The sequence below is a fragment of the Malaclemys terrapin genome, chromosome 2 (assembly GCF_027887155.1).
Source record: "Malaclemys terrapin pileata isolate rMalTer1 chromosome 2, rMalTer1.hap1, whole genome shotgun sequence".
Lineage (NCBI taxonomy): Eukaryota > Metazoa > Chordata > Testudines > Emydidae > Malaclemys > Malaclemys terrapin.
The window spans coordinates 252560366-252577596 of NC_071506.1; the positions used below are offsets into that span (position 1 = coordinate 252560366).

General features: G+C 39.9%; 1 protein-coding gene across 1 annotated transcript in view; it reads right to left on the reverse strand.

The window, feature by feature from the left end:
• Positions 1–672: 672 nt before the first annotated feature.
• The window catches only part of PRTFDC1 (phosphoribosyl transferase domain containing 1), a 59701-nt gene continuing 43142 nt past the window's right edge, over positions 673–17231 (reverse strand). The window contains exons 4-9 of the mRNA XM_054018396.1: positions 12265–12327; positions 9281–9298; positions 5614–5696; positions 5126–5172; positions 2716–2792; positions 673–2016 (exon numbers count right to left, since the gene is read on the reverse strand). Of these exons, the coding sequence (XP_053874371.1) occupies positions 1969–2016; positions 2716–2792; positions 5126–5172; positions 5614–5696; positions 9281–9298; positions 12265–12327 (336 nt within the window). The 3' untranslated portion in view covers positions 673–1968. The remainder of the gene's footprint in view (positions 2017–2715; positions 2793–5125; positions 5173–5613; positions 5697–9280; positions 9299–12264; positions 12328–17231) is intronic.

The following is a 17231-nucleotide window of genomic DNA, read 5'->3' on the forward strand; positions in this document are numbered from 1 at the left end:
AATATATTCTCCACCAAACCGAAGTACATCTCTCAAATTCTAATGAATCAATCTCTTCTGTTAAGGTGACAATTCCTACGTTACTAAATTTGATCTTGCAATTAATGACTTTTTATAGAAAAACAATTTCCAACAATCTGGATTATTTCCATCTTAAATACTTGCCCTTAGTATTTATCAAATCGTGTTTTAGTGTGTTTTTAATTAAGATAACACATTTTACATAATATGGTAACTCTAGAACTGAGCCTAACCATGCTTAGCTATCAAATATCCCAATACTAGTAAATGTATAGAATAAAATAAGATGCAACTCCCTTTACCACTTTCCCCCTTGGAATAGCTGGGTATAGTTTCTTTTCTTTTGCAAACTGAACAAGGATATTAAATGCAGGAAAACCTTTTTCAACAAGAATCCATATGAACATAAACAAATTGTTGAGGCAGGGAGGGGGAAGTGCTAAAGCATTTTCCTTCCACCCCCCAGTAATTCCTATGATTATACTATTTCATATTATTAACATACTGGATTTTATCCAGATAACCTGTGGCATAAACTTTTCTTATGTACATAGGGTATGTTCAGATTACTAGTCCAAATACAAATTTTTAAAGGGCTGTTAACGGGTGTGCAAAAATACTGAAGCAGGAAAAAAATCATAAACAACTGTGTAATGTAATAAGTGTTCTTACTGTTTCTTTATTAGTTTAAAGAAAACCAGAGCCTAATAACAATATACCTCATACAGTTCAGAACAAAGCTGTTGTTGTTATAGTTATTTACTTGGCATTTGCTTCCTTCAGGAAGTTATTGAGAACAGTTGTATGCAGCACATAATTACATTTTTCAAAGTAACACAACTGGTAAATTAACAAACTTATTTCAAAAATGCTGTTTAAGGAAAACAAAGTCTCTAGAGTCTTCAATATTTATGATGCTGACTTGTTTTTTATGATATTGATTTTTTGTTATAAATGTTTACTGTTTTTATAGTAGAACTCTTCTAAACAGTCATTTCTGCATTCCTATATAGGACAATTTACTATAGAAATGTCTTAACTTTGTTAAAAATATTATGAAAACCAAAGTTTTATTGGAATAACTACCATGCAAACATTAAACTTTTGTACTTTATTATTTTTAATTATGGAAATATGCCTTTGAAAACATTTTGTCCATTCTGTGACTTATGTCCCATACAAATAAAAAGACACAGTTTAGAAACTGAAGCCTCACCACCATTGTTTTCTTTCAATTAAAATTCAGTATATTAAACACATTTGAATACATCCATACATATATGACACACCATTATCATCTCATCTTGAAAGTTCAAATCAAGAGTGTGCTGAAAAAGTTTATTTCAGAACATCATTAAGATTCATTGTATACTGTAGTTCAAAATATTCTAATGGAGCAGATAATAGTGGTCAGAAATACACAAACACACACATTCATTTGAAACCTAACAGTGTATGTATTAACACTGAGCATTAGTGTTGGATTTGATTTGAACTAAAGTGATGCTGAATTTTCTGGTTAATACATTTTGGCAATATTACAAAATCAAATTTAAAACACAATGTATAGTTATGGCTGAGCAACTGTATATGACATTCCAAGGTATACAAACTGTAAAAATAACAAGTGACTTAGAGTGATTGACTAAATGTAGAAAAGATGTATTCACAAGTCTGTAGGTAGATAAGTTATTAGTCACAAGACACAGTATGTTGTAATTTTAGTATTTAAAACCTGCAATACATTAAAAGCCCAATACTTCATATTTAGAGAGGAGCACTCAATTTTGAATACCAAAGTCACTATCCTTAGAGGAAACCACTTTTTATACTGAAATGAAAGAAACATAAGTCTACTAAATTAGTTTTCAGGGAGATGTTTCAAGGATTGTAGTCAAATTTCCAGTTCACTGAATGTACAGATCTTCAGGCTTGGACCCTACTACTTCAGACTTTGTATTTTCCTTTGCCGTTGTCATTGATAACACATATGTGCTGAAACAACACAACACAGATTGCAATAGTATAATTAATTACATTATTGAATTGTCTTTAATTAGAAATATATTTGATTTTTGACCAGCTAAATGGTCTAGTGATTAGTACTCTGCACTTTAGAGACCTAGATTTGAGTCATGATCCCAATCTCTCAGGCTGTATTTACACTAAGAATTTTTGAACTGTAATTCCCAACTGGTGAACCTCCATCACTGGCAGTACCAGTTTAAGTGCTAGACAAGTCTCAGGCCTCTTTTATCACTGATTCACTGAGAACAGGGATAGAAGACACAGTACTAGAACACCTAAGCTATCTGAGCCATACCTATATTACAGCTTCCACTGGTTGAGCTGCACTTATTGGGAATTACAGATCTGAAAAATCCTAGTATAGACAAGACCTCACTCTTCAAACTCATAGAAGATGGTAGTGTGGCAGAAGTGACTCATTCAGCTCTTGGGAGGTGGGGGGGGGAAGAGATTTCAAGAGAAGGGGTAGGAAGGAATTGCTCACAATGCTTAACAATGACTCCTCTAGGAATGGTGTCTGAGGTTCTGAAGGGAGTTCTATTTGGTCCTCTTCTGCTGGAAGGACCATGGCCATGACATAAAGCCTCAAGGGAGAGGAAAATGACAGACTCTTCAAGGCTCCAACAAACTGAAAAAAAAATCTTGTTTATAACTGAAAACACTTACGTTTAGATCTCTGAAGTGCTCGTTGTAGTCTAAGGCATAACCTACCACAAACAAATTTGGAATTTCAAATCCATAATCTGTATGGGGAAAAATAAATAGTATCAATGTAAAAATAAGTAAATATCCATTAAACAAACAATTAAGCTATTTAATGTGCTAGTTCTCGGAACAAGAAAATATATACATACAGAGCCAAATTCTGGCTGTGTTATCTTTTGGCCCTTAGACAGGTACAAATCATTATCACTAATGTGAGATTTAACTCTGGTCAGTTGTGGCCCCATGCCACAGATTACTTGGGTCTGGAGCATGAATGATCTGTGCCGACAGGCGGGAGGAAGTGATACACAGGGGCAGTTGTCAAATCAGTGGCATAATACACTGCAATTTCGTACCCCTAGTATCTTGCCCTAAGTCGGATATCCCTCTGTGGTTCCAGTTGTGGAAGGAGCCAGAATCAAGGCAGAAAAGTTCAGTCCAAGTTGGGTTGCAGCTTCTTAAGCATGCATGTATGTGTAAAGCCAATCTATACTTCATTACAGAGGAAACAAAGAAAGATTCTTTTTAGTGACTAATCCATAGGTAATAATTTATAGCCCTATATATGAGTCTATGCATTCTCTTTTGGGAACAAATATTATATTACAATAGCACCAAAAATGTGCCAGGTGCTGTACAATCTAAGACCCCAGTCCTGCAACGAGTAAAGTGCATGCCTACATTTAAATATGTGAACAGACACATTAAGTGAACGAGACTATTCACATGCTTAAAGCTAAGCGCAAGTGTAATTCTTTGTAAGTGTGGCATTTAGTACAGGATCAGCCCCACACAGGAAGATATAGACCCTTCTCCAAATTGCTCACAATCTAAAAAATAAATCCAGAATCTTCAAGACACACAAATAGGTGGGCATACAAACGTTACATATACACAAACTAGAGGGTCTGCATCTGTTAATGTCTATGGATAAACTACCTCTGGAAGAGCAAATATAGCTAACTGGAAGAGCTGATACAAGCACTAGGGATGATGTAAGGAGACAGTGACCCCAAATGTTTTGTACTCTTTGGGTTTGTACTAATCATATCTGCTTCTTGTTACTTTTTACTTGAAATCTGTCATATGTACATACCTTTTTAAACAATATGTTAAAATACATGTTTAAGTTTTTCCTTAGGGAAGTGTCTTACTGAAGATTATATTTTACTTACATATTTAACCATAGTGAGTCCCATGACACTTAATATCATGTCCCAAATTCCATACATCAAAAGAGTCAAGAAACCAAAATGATGTACAGAAAGTGCCTCTGGGTGGAATGACTTGGTCACAGGCCAGGATACTATGCTAGAAACACAGGTCACAGCAGACATGCATTCTCCCTAGTGCAGAGTCCATGCCAGACCTCCAAGCACCTTTCACCCCACAATAGCCTCCCTCTCTCCCAAATTTCAAACAAATACCCTCCCTTGGACAGCGTTACCCTCCCTCAAGACACTCACCTACCCTCTTTCCAAGATCTCCTCATTTCACCATCTACACAGTGCAGGCAGACGCCCTTTCTTTTCCTCTTCCTGAATAAACAGACACCCACTCCTCTCCTCAGGAGCAAGTGCTAGTGGGTCTTCTCCATGTAGATCCAGCTCTCTCAAATTTTAGCTCAACATGCCTATCATTGTGTCATTTACTCTAACGAGCCTATCATGGCAGTAGCTTGGTTCCTCCTCTATCATCTTTCCCCTGATTGACCTTATTATTCATAGTGTGATATAAGCATCTCAAAGAAGTGCATGCTGACTGACAGCAGAGCAGCAAAGGGCGGACAAATTATCAGAAAAAGAAGCCCAATCTACCCTGTGCTTTTTTGGTAGGTTACTTATAATTATCACTGTCTATCAAATAAACAAACTAACCTTTAAATAAGGATATTTGTTTTAACAAAACAAAATTGTTTTCTTATTGTCATCAAACTCAATAGCTTGCAAATAACAATGGTACAAAGACAACTTTCAGCTTAGAAGGAAACTGGTGGCTCTTTTAAGGGCATAATGAGGGGTGGGAAGAAAACGACTTGCTAATCCACACACTGTTACCAAAGATAGATGGGAAAGCACTTGTTTGGCATAGGTAAATTAATGATTTTCTTGTAAAAATTTCAGCAGGGAACACCAGACTGAAAAAAACTGTTTAGGGTGTTAGTAGCCAGGGTATACTAATGAGGTCAGACTTTCCAAACTGCAGCACTCTGTATCATGACTATACAGTCCCTAGTCTCACTGGCCATGAGATTACTTACTGCAGAAGCTGAAACCCTGCACAGTGTTGGTATAATAGTATCCAATTCTACTGTTAGAATTATGTTAGCTTATTGGATCATGATGTAAAGAAAATTCTCACAAGCACTTACAGTCAGGTCTGTACCCATCAGGTTGGGATGTTCTTTTCACCAACAAACTATCAAAAAAAAAAAAGATTTTTTTATATAAGAAGTTGGATTTGTCCGGAGAACTTATATTTAAAAATATATTCATTTTCTCCAAATATCTCAGAACTGTAAGGATTCCCACTCCATTTCTGCCTCACCTCTCTAGAATATCAATGTCCTCCTAGCAGAGAAGAGATAGGCATGCTTCCCCTACAAAGTCCATCACTGCCACCCTTGAAATGGCTAATGGGGTCACTGCAGAACAGTACAAAAACATTTCTTCTCCTCTTCTCCACCCACACCTTAGTGACTCAGACAGCTGTCTCTGTAGTATTCCCAGAAAGATAGTGTAGTGCAACAAGACTAAATCAGACTTGATCCTCCACAGGAAATCATGTTGTGCCACCATTAGAGTAACCATTTATTTTCTTTTAATAGTTAAACATGACATTTGTGAATATTTTACTCACCTTGCTACCTTAATCATCTTTGGCTTGTATTTTTCTATGTTATTAAGCAGAGCCTTCATAGTCCTTCCAGTTCCAATAATATCCTTTGCAAAACATGAAAAATATACTAAGGAAAAAATAATCATGGAACAGGAAACTTGAGTAAAATTAGAATGGTTTCATATTTTTATTTCTGGGGAAATGATGGTTTTGTTTTCTTCCCCGAATGTACCGAGAGTAATATCCGGAAAAGGTCGGGGAAGCGGTTCAATTCTTTGAACCAGGCACTTTCCCCACTGGGATACAATTTAAGAGAAATACAAACAGGTTGGAGGATTGCCTGCTTTCTACTGTAAAGGGCTAAATTCTGCCCTTGGATGCACTAGTGGGAATTCTGTTGACTTCAGTGGGCACTGCACATACATAACCATCAAATTTCTTATATCAAGCCCATGATCATAGTATCTCAGCACTTGTGCATCCAAGGATAGAATTTAGCCCTAAGAAGCATTTTGTCATGTAATCATAGAAATGTAGGGTTGGAAGGGACCTCAAGAGGTCATCTAGCCCAGCTCCTTGCTCTAAGGCAGGACCAAAAATACCTACACCTAGATCTTGTCTGAAGGTGTTGGTATAATCTGTTCTTAAAAACGTCCAAAGATGGAGATTCCACAACCTCCCTTGGAAGCCTATTCCAGAGTTTTAACTACCTTTATAGTTAGAAAGTTTTTCCTAATATCTAACCTAAAACTCCCATGCTAGAGATGAAGACCTTTATGTCTTGCCCTATCTTCAGTGGATATGGATAACAATGAATCACCATCCTCTTTATAACAACCCTTAATATATTTGAAGACTATTATCAGGTTCCCTGTTAGTCTTTTTTTCGTAAGACTAAACATGCCTATTTTTTTTTTTACCCTTCCTCATAGCTCAGCTTTTCTAAACCTTTTATCATTTTTTTTCTCTCTTCTGGATTCTCTCCAATTTGTTCACATCTTTTTTAAACTGTGGTGCCCAGAATTGGACATAGTACTCCAGCTGAGGCATCACCAGTGCCAAGTACAGTGGGACAGTTACCTTCCCTGTTTTACATATGACACTCCTGATAAGACATCCTAAAATAAGAACCTTTTTTCACAACTGCATCACATTGTTGGTTCACAGGCAATTTGTGATCAACTATAACACCCAGATCCTTTTCTGCATTGCTACCAGATAGCCAGTTATTCCCCATTTCATATCTATTTATTTTAATTTTCATTCCTAAATTAAATACTTTGTACTTTATTGAATTTCATCATGTTGATTTCAGATCAATTCTCCAATTTGTCAAAGTTGTTTTGAATTCTAATTCCATCCCCCAAAGTGCTTGCAACTCCTCCCAGTTTGGTGTCATACACAAATTTTATATGCATACTCTCCACTCCATTATCCAAGTCATTAACATTAATATTCAATGCTACCAGACCAAGGGCAGACTCCTGTCGGATCCCACTTAATATGTCCTCCCAGTTTGACAGCAAACCAGTGATAACTGCTCTCTGAGTATGGTTTTTCAACCAGTTATCTACTCTCCTTATAATAAATTCATCTAGACCATATTTCGCTAGTTTGCTTATGAGACTGCCATGTGGGACTGAGGTGAAAGCCATTCCAAAATCATAATATATCATATCTACAGCTTCCCCCCAACCAGCATGCCAGTAAACCAGTCATGACATACAGTGCAATGCACATAAATATTCATGGCAGTGTGTTCTGCCATCTGAATGGACACATATACTATTGTATCAGAGTTTCCCTAATCCATGAGTATATGGCTATGTAACTGAATATTGCTTGACGAGCAGATGATGATACTAAACTCTGTGGGTGTGCAATTTCAGATGGCAAAATCTTATCACTACTCCTCAGCTACCACATTTTAATATAATTTGCTGCAGATATAATTTTTTATCCTTTAGGAGATTGTGGGGCTAAACCAACCTGATTACAGAATGGGCCTCACCTAAGAGGAATCAGGTAATTCCTGTGTAAAAAGGAGCCATAGGCTAGGTCTACACAGGGGGGGGGTCAATTTAAGATACGCAAATTCAGCTACGCAAATAGCGTAGCTGAATTCGACATATCCTATTTGACTTACCCCGCTGTGAGGATGGTGGCAAATCGACCGCCGCAGCTCCCCCGTTGACGGCGCTTACTCCTCCTGACGAGGTGGGAATATGCGCGTCGATTCGGGAATCGATTTATCCGTCTAGATGAGATGCGATAACTCGATCCCCGAGCGATTGATTTCTACCTGCCGATCCGGGCAGGTAGTGTAGACTAGCCCATAGTTAAATAGTGATAATGCCCAGATGGGGACAGAGCTGGAGGGAGGTTCCTATAAAGGCAGGAAGCTCAGAGCAGGAAGTGGCAATAAAAAGAGGAAGCTCAGGAAACTGCCACTGTTACTGTAGAGATAGCAGGGAACAAGAAGGGTCTGCAGGGGAAAGTGCTCCAGGCAGGCAGGCCTGGGAGAGACCCTGTCAAAACAGGGAAAAGAATTAGGAATAGTTAAGCATTTCTCATTTCTGGACTTTTAGTTTTGGACAACTGAGACCCTGGATGGGGAGGACCAAAGACTGTGACCTGGCTGAAGGGCAGACTGGATGGGCTACTAAGAGAAAAACCACCACAGCACTGGAGTGACTGTTGGCAGGGGGTGTTAGCACAGTGAGATAGCCGCAATGCCATGCCTGGCCATGTGTGGTTCCCTAGTGTTGGGTGGACTGTTAAATCACTGTTGAAGAAACAAGTGCTACACAATACCAAGGGTCCTGCTTTATTATTCAAACAACCAATGGATCTCTTTACTTTTTGATTTTTCCTTCCACACTGACAAATTCAAAATCCTGCCCACTATTAACTTCCCCATGTCACCTTCCATGCTGCTTACCCTCACAACTCTTCCCCTCATGGGCAGATTTAGCTGGTATGCCAATCACATACTGATGTGTTCACAGATATGGCCTATGTGGCTTTTCTCCCTTTAACGTGTATGTTACATTTAAAGATAACTACAGATACAGACCGAGCTTTTGCAGTTCCTTCCAGTGATATCTACTTTCCACCACCTCTCCCTCTCAATATCATTGCTTCAGGCTAGCCACTTTCCTTTGAAGTGCTGGCATGATGGAACACTCCAGAATACACAGTGCTGATAATCAGGCATGGGCACTTCAAAGAAAGACAGTCTGAACCAGTCTGTGAATAAGACATACACAGCACTGAAACTGTGAGGGATATCCAGGACCATAGCATTTTACCAGTTCCATCCCAAAGCCACGTAATCAGGGATCTTAGGACAGCCTCTACTCTCCCCCAAACTACTGAACAACTAGCAGAAGAAAGCAGCAATTTGTGACGCCATCAATAAAAAAAGAGCAGGTGATGCAGCCAGGAAGATTGCTGGGCACACGAGACTGGATCCTGCACTAACCAATGAGAGCAGCACAAATATGGTGTCATTGGTAAGCCTATCAAAGGTGGTGGAAGGGTCAGCACCCAAATAAAATGCTTCCTTTCTTTATTGCCCTCCCATCTCATGAAGGGTGAACATTATCACTGACAGTATTTTAGAAGCTGACCACAGAATTATGACTTTATTATCTACGTATAATATTATATGGACTAGCCACCTTACCTCCACAATTAACGCACTCTGAAACAAAACAAAAGAAACTTGGTTATACAGGAAGTAATACAAACTGCATCATAATACATGCTAACTAAAATAAATAAGCATTTTTAAAAAAATAAACGTTAAAGCTAAATTAGGGCCCTTGTGCAGCTGTGCAACAGGTGGGGCACAAACAGCCTCCCTGTTATTTTATGGCCTGAATAAGAGACAGTCCCAATTGCAGGCACAGCATTCACAGGCTATTGCCCTCCCCAACTGTGTGACAGGCAGCAGCACATGTCATCTATGTATGAAGGGGTATAGCAGCAGGTAGTGCAATCTGATGGGAGAGATTCAACTGGGAGTATTGTGCTCAAAAGCTGTAGTAGGCTGTTCAGAATATATTCAAAGATAAATATTCTGAACACTATGTACCACTGAGAAATTGGTCTTTGAAAGCTTCCAGTCTCCTAAACATAACACAAATTTGCTTTAATCTTCTTAAAAAAAAAAAGGGCACATAACCTTTGTCCTCAGAAATGTCAAGCTTTATATAATCATGTCACCTGAGGTCATTCAGGTTTATAGTGTCTTGTAACTGAGATAACGGAAGTATGGATTACGAAAGGCTGCTCTAAGAAATATCAAAGATGTTATATTTTTATATCTAAATTGATACATCATCTATAGATAATACACATAAAAAACTATGTTAAAAGAACATTGTTAAGGTTGAAAAGTCAAGCACCCAAGAGTTAGGAAATGCACAGCCAACCTTAATGCTAGCAACTTTAATTCTGCCCCCTTTCACATATACATTATTGTATGCTGGGGGTTGGCATGAGGCTGTTGGGTATGAAGGTCATCTTGCACTTACACTAAATGAGGGAAAAATTAAATGCCCATTTCTTTAGTGATAGCTGAAACAATGGAAAATCATTGCCTAAGGACTAAATTGCATGCAAGCTTGGGTGGCTGGACCATGAAGGCTAAGGGGTTTCCTGGGAGTCTGATAACATGTATGGGGGGGAATTGGTTTGATTGCATCAGTGTGTCTGCCAGCAGAAGCAGACAGAGAAGGCAGCAGAAAAGCTAAAGAGGCAAGAAAAGTACTTGATAATATTGCCCTGAGAGAGTGAAGAGGGAATTTTTTTTTTTTTTTTTGGCAGAGTGCTGTCTAGAAAGAGGCTTCTAACTGTAAGCAGAGAAACTCACTCCTATTGTTAGATTTCTTACTGCTTTCAGGGAAACAGGACTTCGTGTATATTCTCGGTAAATAAACAACAGTGTATCAAAAAATACATAATTTTATTATCAATTTCTACTCCTAATGGAAACAACCTGCAAGACCCTGAGTATTGGCTAAGCCAGTGGTTTTCAAACTGTGGGTCGCGACCCACTGCTGGGTCACAGAATGTAAGGCCGTTAAAAGACTCATCAGTGGTGCTGCCCGGCTAGTCCCTACCATGCTGTGCCCCGGAAGCGGCCAGCAGCAGGTCCGGCTCCTAGGTGAGGGGGCCACGGGGCTCCGCATGCTGCCCCGAGCACAGGTTCCGCACTCCCATTGGCCGGGAACCACTTGGGGGGGGGGGGGGGAGAGAGAAGGGGAGAGTGGCTCTGGAAGGGAGTGTATTCTATAGACACAGATTCTTCTGCCTCATCCTTGTCCCAGTCTTGTCTCTTCTCCATTCCTGGCTCCTTGTCCTAGTCCCATTCTCATTGCCTACCCAGTCCCAGTCTCCACTCCTCAGGCTTCTCATCCTGATTCCAATCTCCTGGCACAGCCAATCATTTTCTCCCACTTTGGGCTCACTGAGTTTTAATTTCACTTCCACACTCCACAAGTTTCTCTCAGCATGAACAATTTCAGCCTGAATGGTTAAAATTTGTACAAAGTTATAAGTAATTGAAAATGGGGTCTTAAAATGGGAAGGGTCAGGCAACCTATCAGCCTCACCTATAATGGGGCAGGGGAGAGACACACACATACACAAAATCATCACTCAGAAAAACGGTATCTCTAATGCTGGATTAATTAGAAAGTGCTAAATGAAATAATGTTTGGTAAGAACATGACTAACACTTCGGGCTTGATTTGGAGAACAGTTCCCACCCAGTTGGAATTGTGAGTGCAAATTGAGGCCATATCTGCTATTAAAATATCTTAGAATATAGTACTTTGTCATTCAAGTTCTAGTTGCACCAAAATCTACTTAATATTAGTGTATTATTTTAACTGTGTTTTCTACTCTCTTTTCTCAATATGAGATAGTACAACAAAATAAATGATCGGATTAATGCCACATTTTAATCTCTTTTACAAAGGAAACTGATGTTATGCAATGCCAATTCATACAAGAATAACTGCCTTTTTAGTGTAAATAACAAAATGGGTATTACATTGCGTTAATTCACAGTGAAGCTTACTTTTCTGCCTATTTTCCACATAGACCATCTGTGTAATGAAATCATTCTTCCTTCCTCTTTAAGTACTGCTTTGTATAGCTATGCCTGGATCAAAACAGTCTTTTCAATGACTCAAATCTCTATTTCTCTTTCATCATCAGTATGTTCAGCCATAGTGGAAAAGGAAACTCAGTCATACAGAATGCTCTTCAGATTGCCAAATACTGGAAATAAAATATCCTATCTGATTCAGTTAAGCAACTTACAAGTCCCACAATTAATTTTTTTTACAATTCAACAAAATATTAGAATCTTCAAATATTCAGAAATATGGGCTAAATTCTGTCCCAGTTATACCCCTGCAATCCCATTACAAGTAATGGAGTTACAGAGATATAACAGGTCAGAACTTCATTCCTTGTTTACAAAAAGAAATAAAATAAAACCACATTCATTTAAATGAATTGGTTAAACTATAAAAGTGTTACATTTCCAAATGTACAGCTATTACAGATTGTGTTCTTCCATATAGAATCAGACCTCTTTTTCCAACAGCTTCTTAGTTGACGTACTACTTAATTTTCAATTTAAAATTAACAAACCTTTCCAGTCAGCTTTGAAAGATCTCCTCCTATTATCTGCATATCTTGTGTAGACTGATCATTCTGAAAGAAGAAAGATAATACTTTTAAATTGTATTTAATTATGTAAGTGTTAGAACAGAAAAAAATAAATAGTTTTGGATTCTTTGGCTCCTCTAATTCCAATTACCAATATTTTTATGTTAAGTCTTAGCACTAGTACATGGCAGAATCATTCTATAAGCTTGTCTCTTTTGGCCTGACATTCTTTTCCTTAATAGAGGATTCCTTTCTCAATTTGTCTCTATCTGCATGTGACATTATTTATATTTCTGCTCTCACCAATATAAACCTGCACTAAGGGTATTTAATTTTTTTTTCAAAGAAGTGATGTTCCTCTGTTCGTTCTCTCTTATTCTGATAGGTGTGGAACAGTATCTTTGCCCTTAATGTGCCACACGCACCTCTTACAATAAGAAAGAGGAAATAAAAACAAGAGAAAATCATCACTTGATAAAAAACCTGTAGTGCATTTTCTTATTTGCAGAATCACTATGGATATAGATAGGACGCACCTACAGGTATTACTCATGATGAGTGGTAGACTATTTAAGAACCAATGCACTTAATTTATTTTGAAAAATAAAAGGATGCGCTGATTTTACAGACATCATCCCTGTCTACATGTTTCTTAATCGCTATACATATGGAGAAATGCAATTTAATCTTTTTTAACGGATTCAAATGAAATGTGTCAGGTCAACTCAATAAAATGAATATTCTGATGCGGGTCAAACTGACCTGAAACAAAACATTTCATTTTGATTATCCTACGGTAAAATTTGATTTTTGCGGAAACTGCATTTTTAATCAGAAAATCATTTAGATGGAAATTGTTCGAGCAGGTCTAATCAAAACCCACTAATATCAGTAGAATAGGACTGGACCACATGATCAGAACAGACAGAAAATTAATTTTTGATGGAAGTGCACAGATGTCTTAAATGAGTAACACAGATTAAAGTAAAAAAAAAAAAAAAACCCCACACCCCAAAACAAAAAATAGGCCTGCTGAGGAAGTATGCTCTTCCCAATTAAAGAAAGAAATAAAAATAATTGATAGTTTTTGCCAAGTCAGTACAGGCACTAAGCAAATACTTCATAATTTTAGGGAGAGCGTTACGCTAACTTTAAGAAACAGCTGCAGAACCAGTATTTTCTTAACGTGACACTAATTTATTAGTAACATCAGAAAACTGTACAGCTATGAAAAAAATTACAAAATGTGCAACTTTTGAACATTTTTCTTATATTTTATCAACTTCAAAAATTTTTTTTTTTTTTAAAAAAAGGAAATAATAGTTTTCACAATTGTTAAAATCAAATGACCATAATTTATTTTAGAAATCAGTGCTTCCAGTTCGGTTTCTAAGTCCATAATTAAACACCTGTATAGGTGTCCTGTTTTTCAAAAGTACTGGGTACAAAGATTGCAGGATACTCATCTGATATCCTCAGCTGGAGTTTACTAGAGAGACTTTGTTATAAATTAGTGGAACACAGCCCTTATCTGCATTTCTTCACCATCAACAATATGGATATATTCCACTTAACATTATATGCCTTGTGTGAGAGTCTGTGGTGCACCTCAAAGAGAGGTATTTCTTGCAGTCCAGGTGGAGAGGAGCTACGTTAGCTTCAACCCACTTTTGCACCCTCTGATTTTAGGCTGGCATAATTCAGACTGTCTAGGTGCCTATCTAAATTACAGCAGCCTTCCTGGACTACCTTAAGGGTCACAATGTTTTCTGAACACTCCACAGTGATACATGCTGCAGTCCCACCCACAACACAGCCTTCTCACCCCTACCTCAGGACATGCAAAAGGGGCCCTCAGAAAACAGTCTTACAGCTGTCTTTGCAGTTCCTTAGCTGGGAAAATTCTCCGCAGCTGGATTGGGGGCTTTTAGATCCCCTTTATGCTGCTCCAGCCCCCTTACCCAGAGAAACAGGGACACAGTGGGGAGAGGATTGTACCCCTTATATTTTTAAATATAAAAGTTCAGTGCTTTTTTCTTAAAGAACAATGTAAAAGTAAAAAAAGAAAAAAAAATGCTTCCTAAGGAATTTTTTTAATACTAAACACAAAATGGAAAAGATATAGAATGTATTTTTTCTGTAAGTTCTTTATATGAAAAAAACATCAAAAACATATAATAAACTATTTGGCCTAGAGCAAAATAGATTAGCCCTTAAAAATCCAGTGAACAGGTTGAAACAGCTATATAAGGCAAAGACACTGAAAATATCTGAAGTGAACTAGAATTGTAAGTGGAAATTTAATCACTCTTCTGGTTGAAAAAGCTGACAAAGCCTTGAGATACACTATACAACTTTTCTTGGAAAATTTAATAACAAACTGCTCACCAGAAAATTAAAGGAAAACAATGAAGCTATTTTGGAGTCCTATCTGCACACTACTAAGGATTTGATTACAGAAAAAAGACGGTTACCTTTCGTAACTGTTGTTCTTTGAGATGTGTGGCTCATGTCCATTCCATTTTAGGTATGTGCACTTGCCACATGCACTGGTGCTGGAAGTTTTTCCCCTCAGTGATATCCGTTGGGGACCGGCTCTGGTGTTCTCCGGAGTGGTGCGCATATGCACCAGAATAAGGCATGCCATCGGCTCCCCCCTCCCTCAGTTCCTTCTTGCCGGTACTCTGACAGAGAGGAAGGAGGGCAGGTCACAGAATGGACATGAGCAACAGATCTTGAAGAACAACAGTTACAAAAGGTAACCCTCTTTTCTTCTTTGAATGCTTGCTCATGTCCATTCCATTGTAGATGACTCCCAAGCAGTACCACCAGAAGCGGGTAGGAGTTCATGGATGTGTTAATTGCAACACAGCTCTGCAGAAGCCAGCATCATCTCTGGCCTACTGAGTGATGGTGTAATGCATCATGAACGTGTGTACTGAAGACCACATTGTGGCCCTACAGATGTCCTGGAGAGGGACATGTGCCAGGAAGGCAACCGAAGACGCCTGCGCCTTAGTCGAGTGAGCCTTCACTATCGGTGGAGGCACAGCCTGCGCCAACTCATAACAAGTATGGATGCAGGTGGTGATCCAATTCGAAATCCTCTGAGAGGACACCGGATGACCCTTTGTCCTGTTATCTATCGCGATAAAGAGCTGGGTCAATCTGCGGAAGGGCTTGGTGTGCTCCAAGTAGAAAGCCAGGGCGTGCCTGACATCTAGAGTGTGCAGCCACCTCTCCTCATTGGTGGTGTGCGGCTTTGGACAGAACACTGGGAGGAAGATATCCTGGTTGACATGGAAGTGCAACACCACCTTTGGGAGAAAGGCTGGATGGGGTTGCAGCTGGACCTTGTCCTTGTAGAATACCATGTATGGGGACTCCGAAGTGAGGGCTTTAATCTCGGAGACACGTCTCGCTGAGGTAATAGCTACAAGGAATGCAACCTTTCACGACAAGTGGGAAAGGGAACAAGAAGCCATAGGCTCAAAGGGTGGACCTGTGAGCCTGGAAAGGACCAGATTTAGGTCCCATTGGGGAACTGGGTACCAGATCAGAGGGAAGAGTCTTTTAAGGCCTTTCGGGAACCTGATCGACATCTCATGCAAGAATAACGATCTACCTGGATGTGAGGATGGAAGGCCGATATGGCTGCCAGGTGCACCTTGATCAAAGAGAAGGTGAGGCCCTGGTGCCTTAAGTGAAGCAGGTAATCCAAGATGGACTGCAGAGACGATTGGGTCGGGGGGATACTGCACTCCGATGCCCATGAGGAGAAATGCTTCTGCTTTGCCAGGTAAGTTGCTCTGGTGGAGGGCTTTCTGCTCTCCAAGAAAACCTGCTGTACCTGACTAGAGCAGGTTTGTTCCTCTTGATTCAGCCACACAGGTTCCAAGCTGTGAGGTGGAGAGAGGCGAGGTTCGGGTGCTGGAGCCAACTGTGATCCTGAGAGAGTAGGTCTGGGTGGCTGGGAAATGGCCACAGGATTGTTACTTGCAGGTCCATGAGCATGCTGAACCAATGCTGGTGAGGCCATGCTGGGGCAATCATAATGACCTGTGCATTGTCCCTCTTGATTTTTGAGAGGACTTTGCTGATGAGCGGAATTGGCAGGAAGGCATACATCAGGTCTCCTGACCAAGACAGGAGAAAGGCATCGAAAGTGAGCCTCTGCCTTGGAGAGAGCAGACTGATGACAGTTTTTGTTCTGTCTGGTGGCAAACAGGTCCACTCGGGGAGCTCCCCACTTCCGGAAGAGCATTCTGATGACCTCCGAGTGAAGGGACTACTCGTGGTGAGAGAAGAAGGACCTACTGAGGCGATCTGCCAGCATGTTCTGGACACCAGGGAGGTGCGAGGCTTCCAGGGTGATTGCATGCTGAATGCAGAATCCCACAGACAGAGGGCCTCCTGGCACAGAGTCAACGAAAAAGCTCCCCCCCCGTCTGTTGACACAGAACATGGAGGCCGCGTTGTCCGTCAACACCTGGACTATCAGACCGGACCGTTGGGGAAGACAAGACTCCGCAAGCCAGATGGATGGCTCTGAGCTCCCTGATGTTTATATAAAGTGTGAGCTCCTCTCGAGACCATAACCCTTGAGTTCGCAGTGTACCGAGATGCGCTCCCCAACCAAGGTCAGCCGCATCTGAAATCAGGGAGACTGTGGGTCGCGGGCTCGCAAACGGCACACCTTCCAACACCAGAATCAGGTCAGACCACCACTACAGGGAGGTAAGTACTCACAGCAGAATCATGATGACCTTGTCTAGGTGATTTCTGGCCAGGGAGTACACCGACTCCAGCCACATCTGGAGGGGGCGTAGTCTGACTCTCGCATGTTGGATAACGTACTTGCATGTTCCCATATGCCCCAATAATCTGATAGACCTGGGCAGTGGTGAGTGGGTGGGCAGTGACGCTGGCAATCACATCTGACGTTTCTC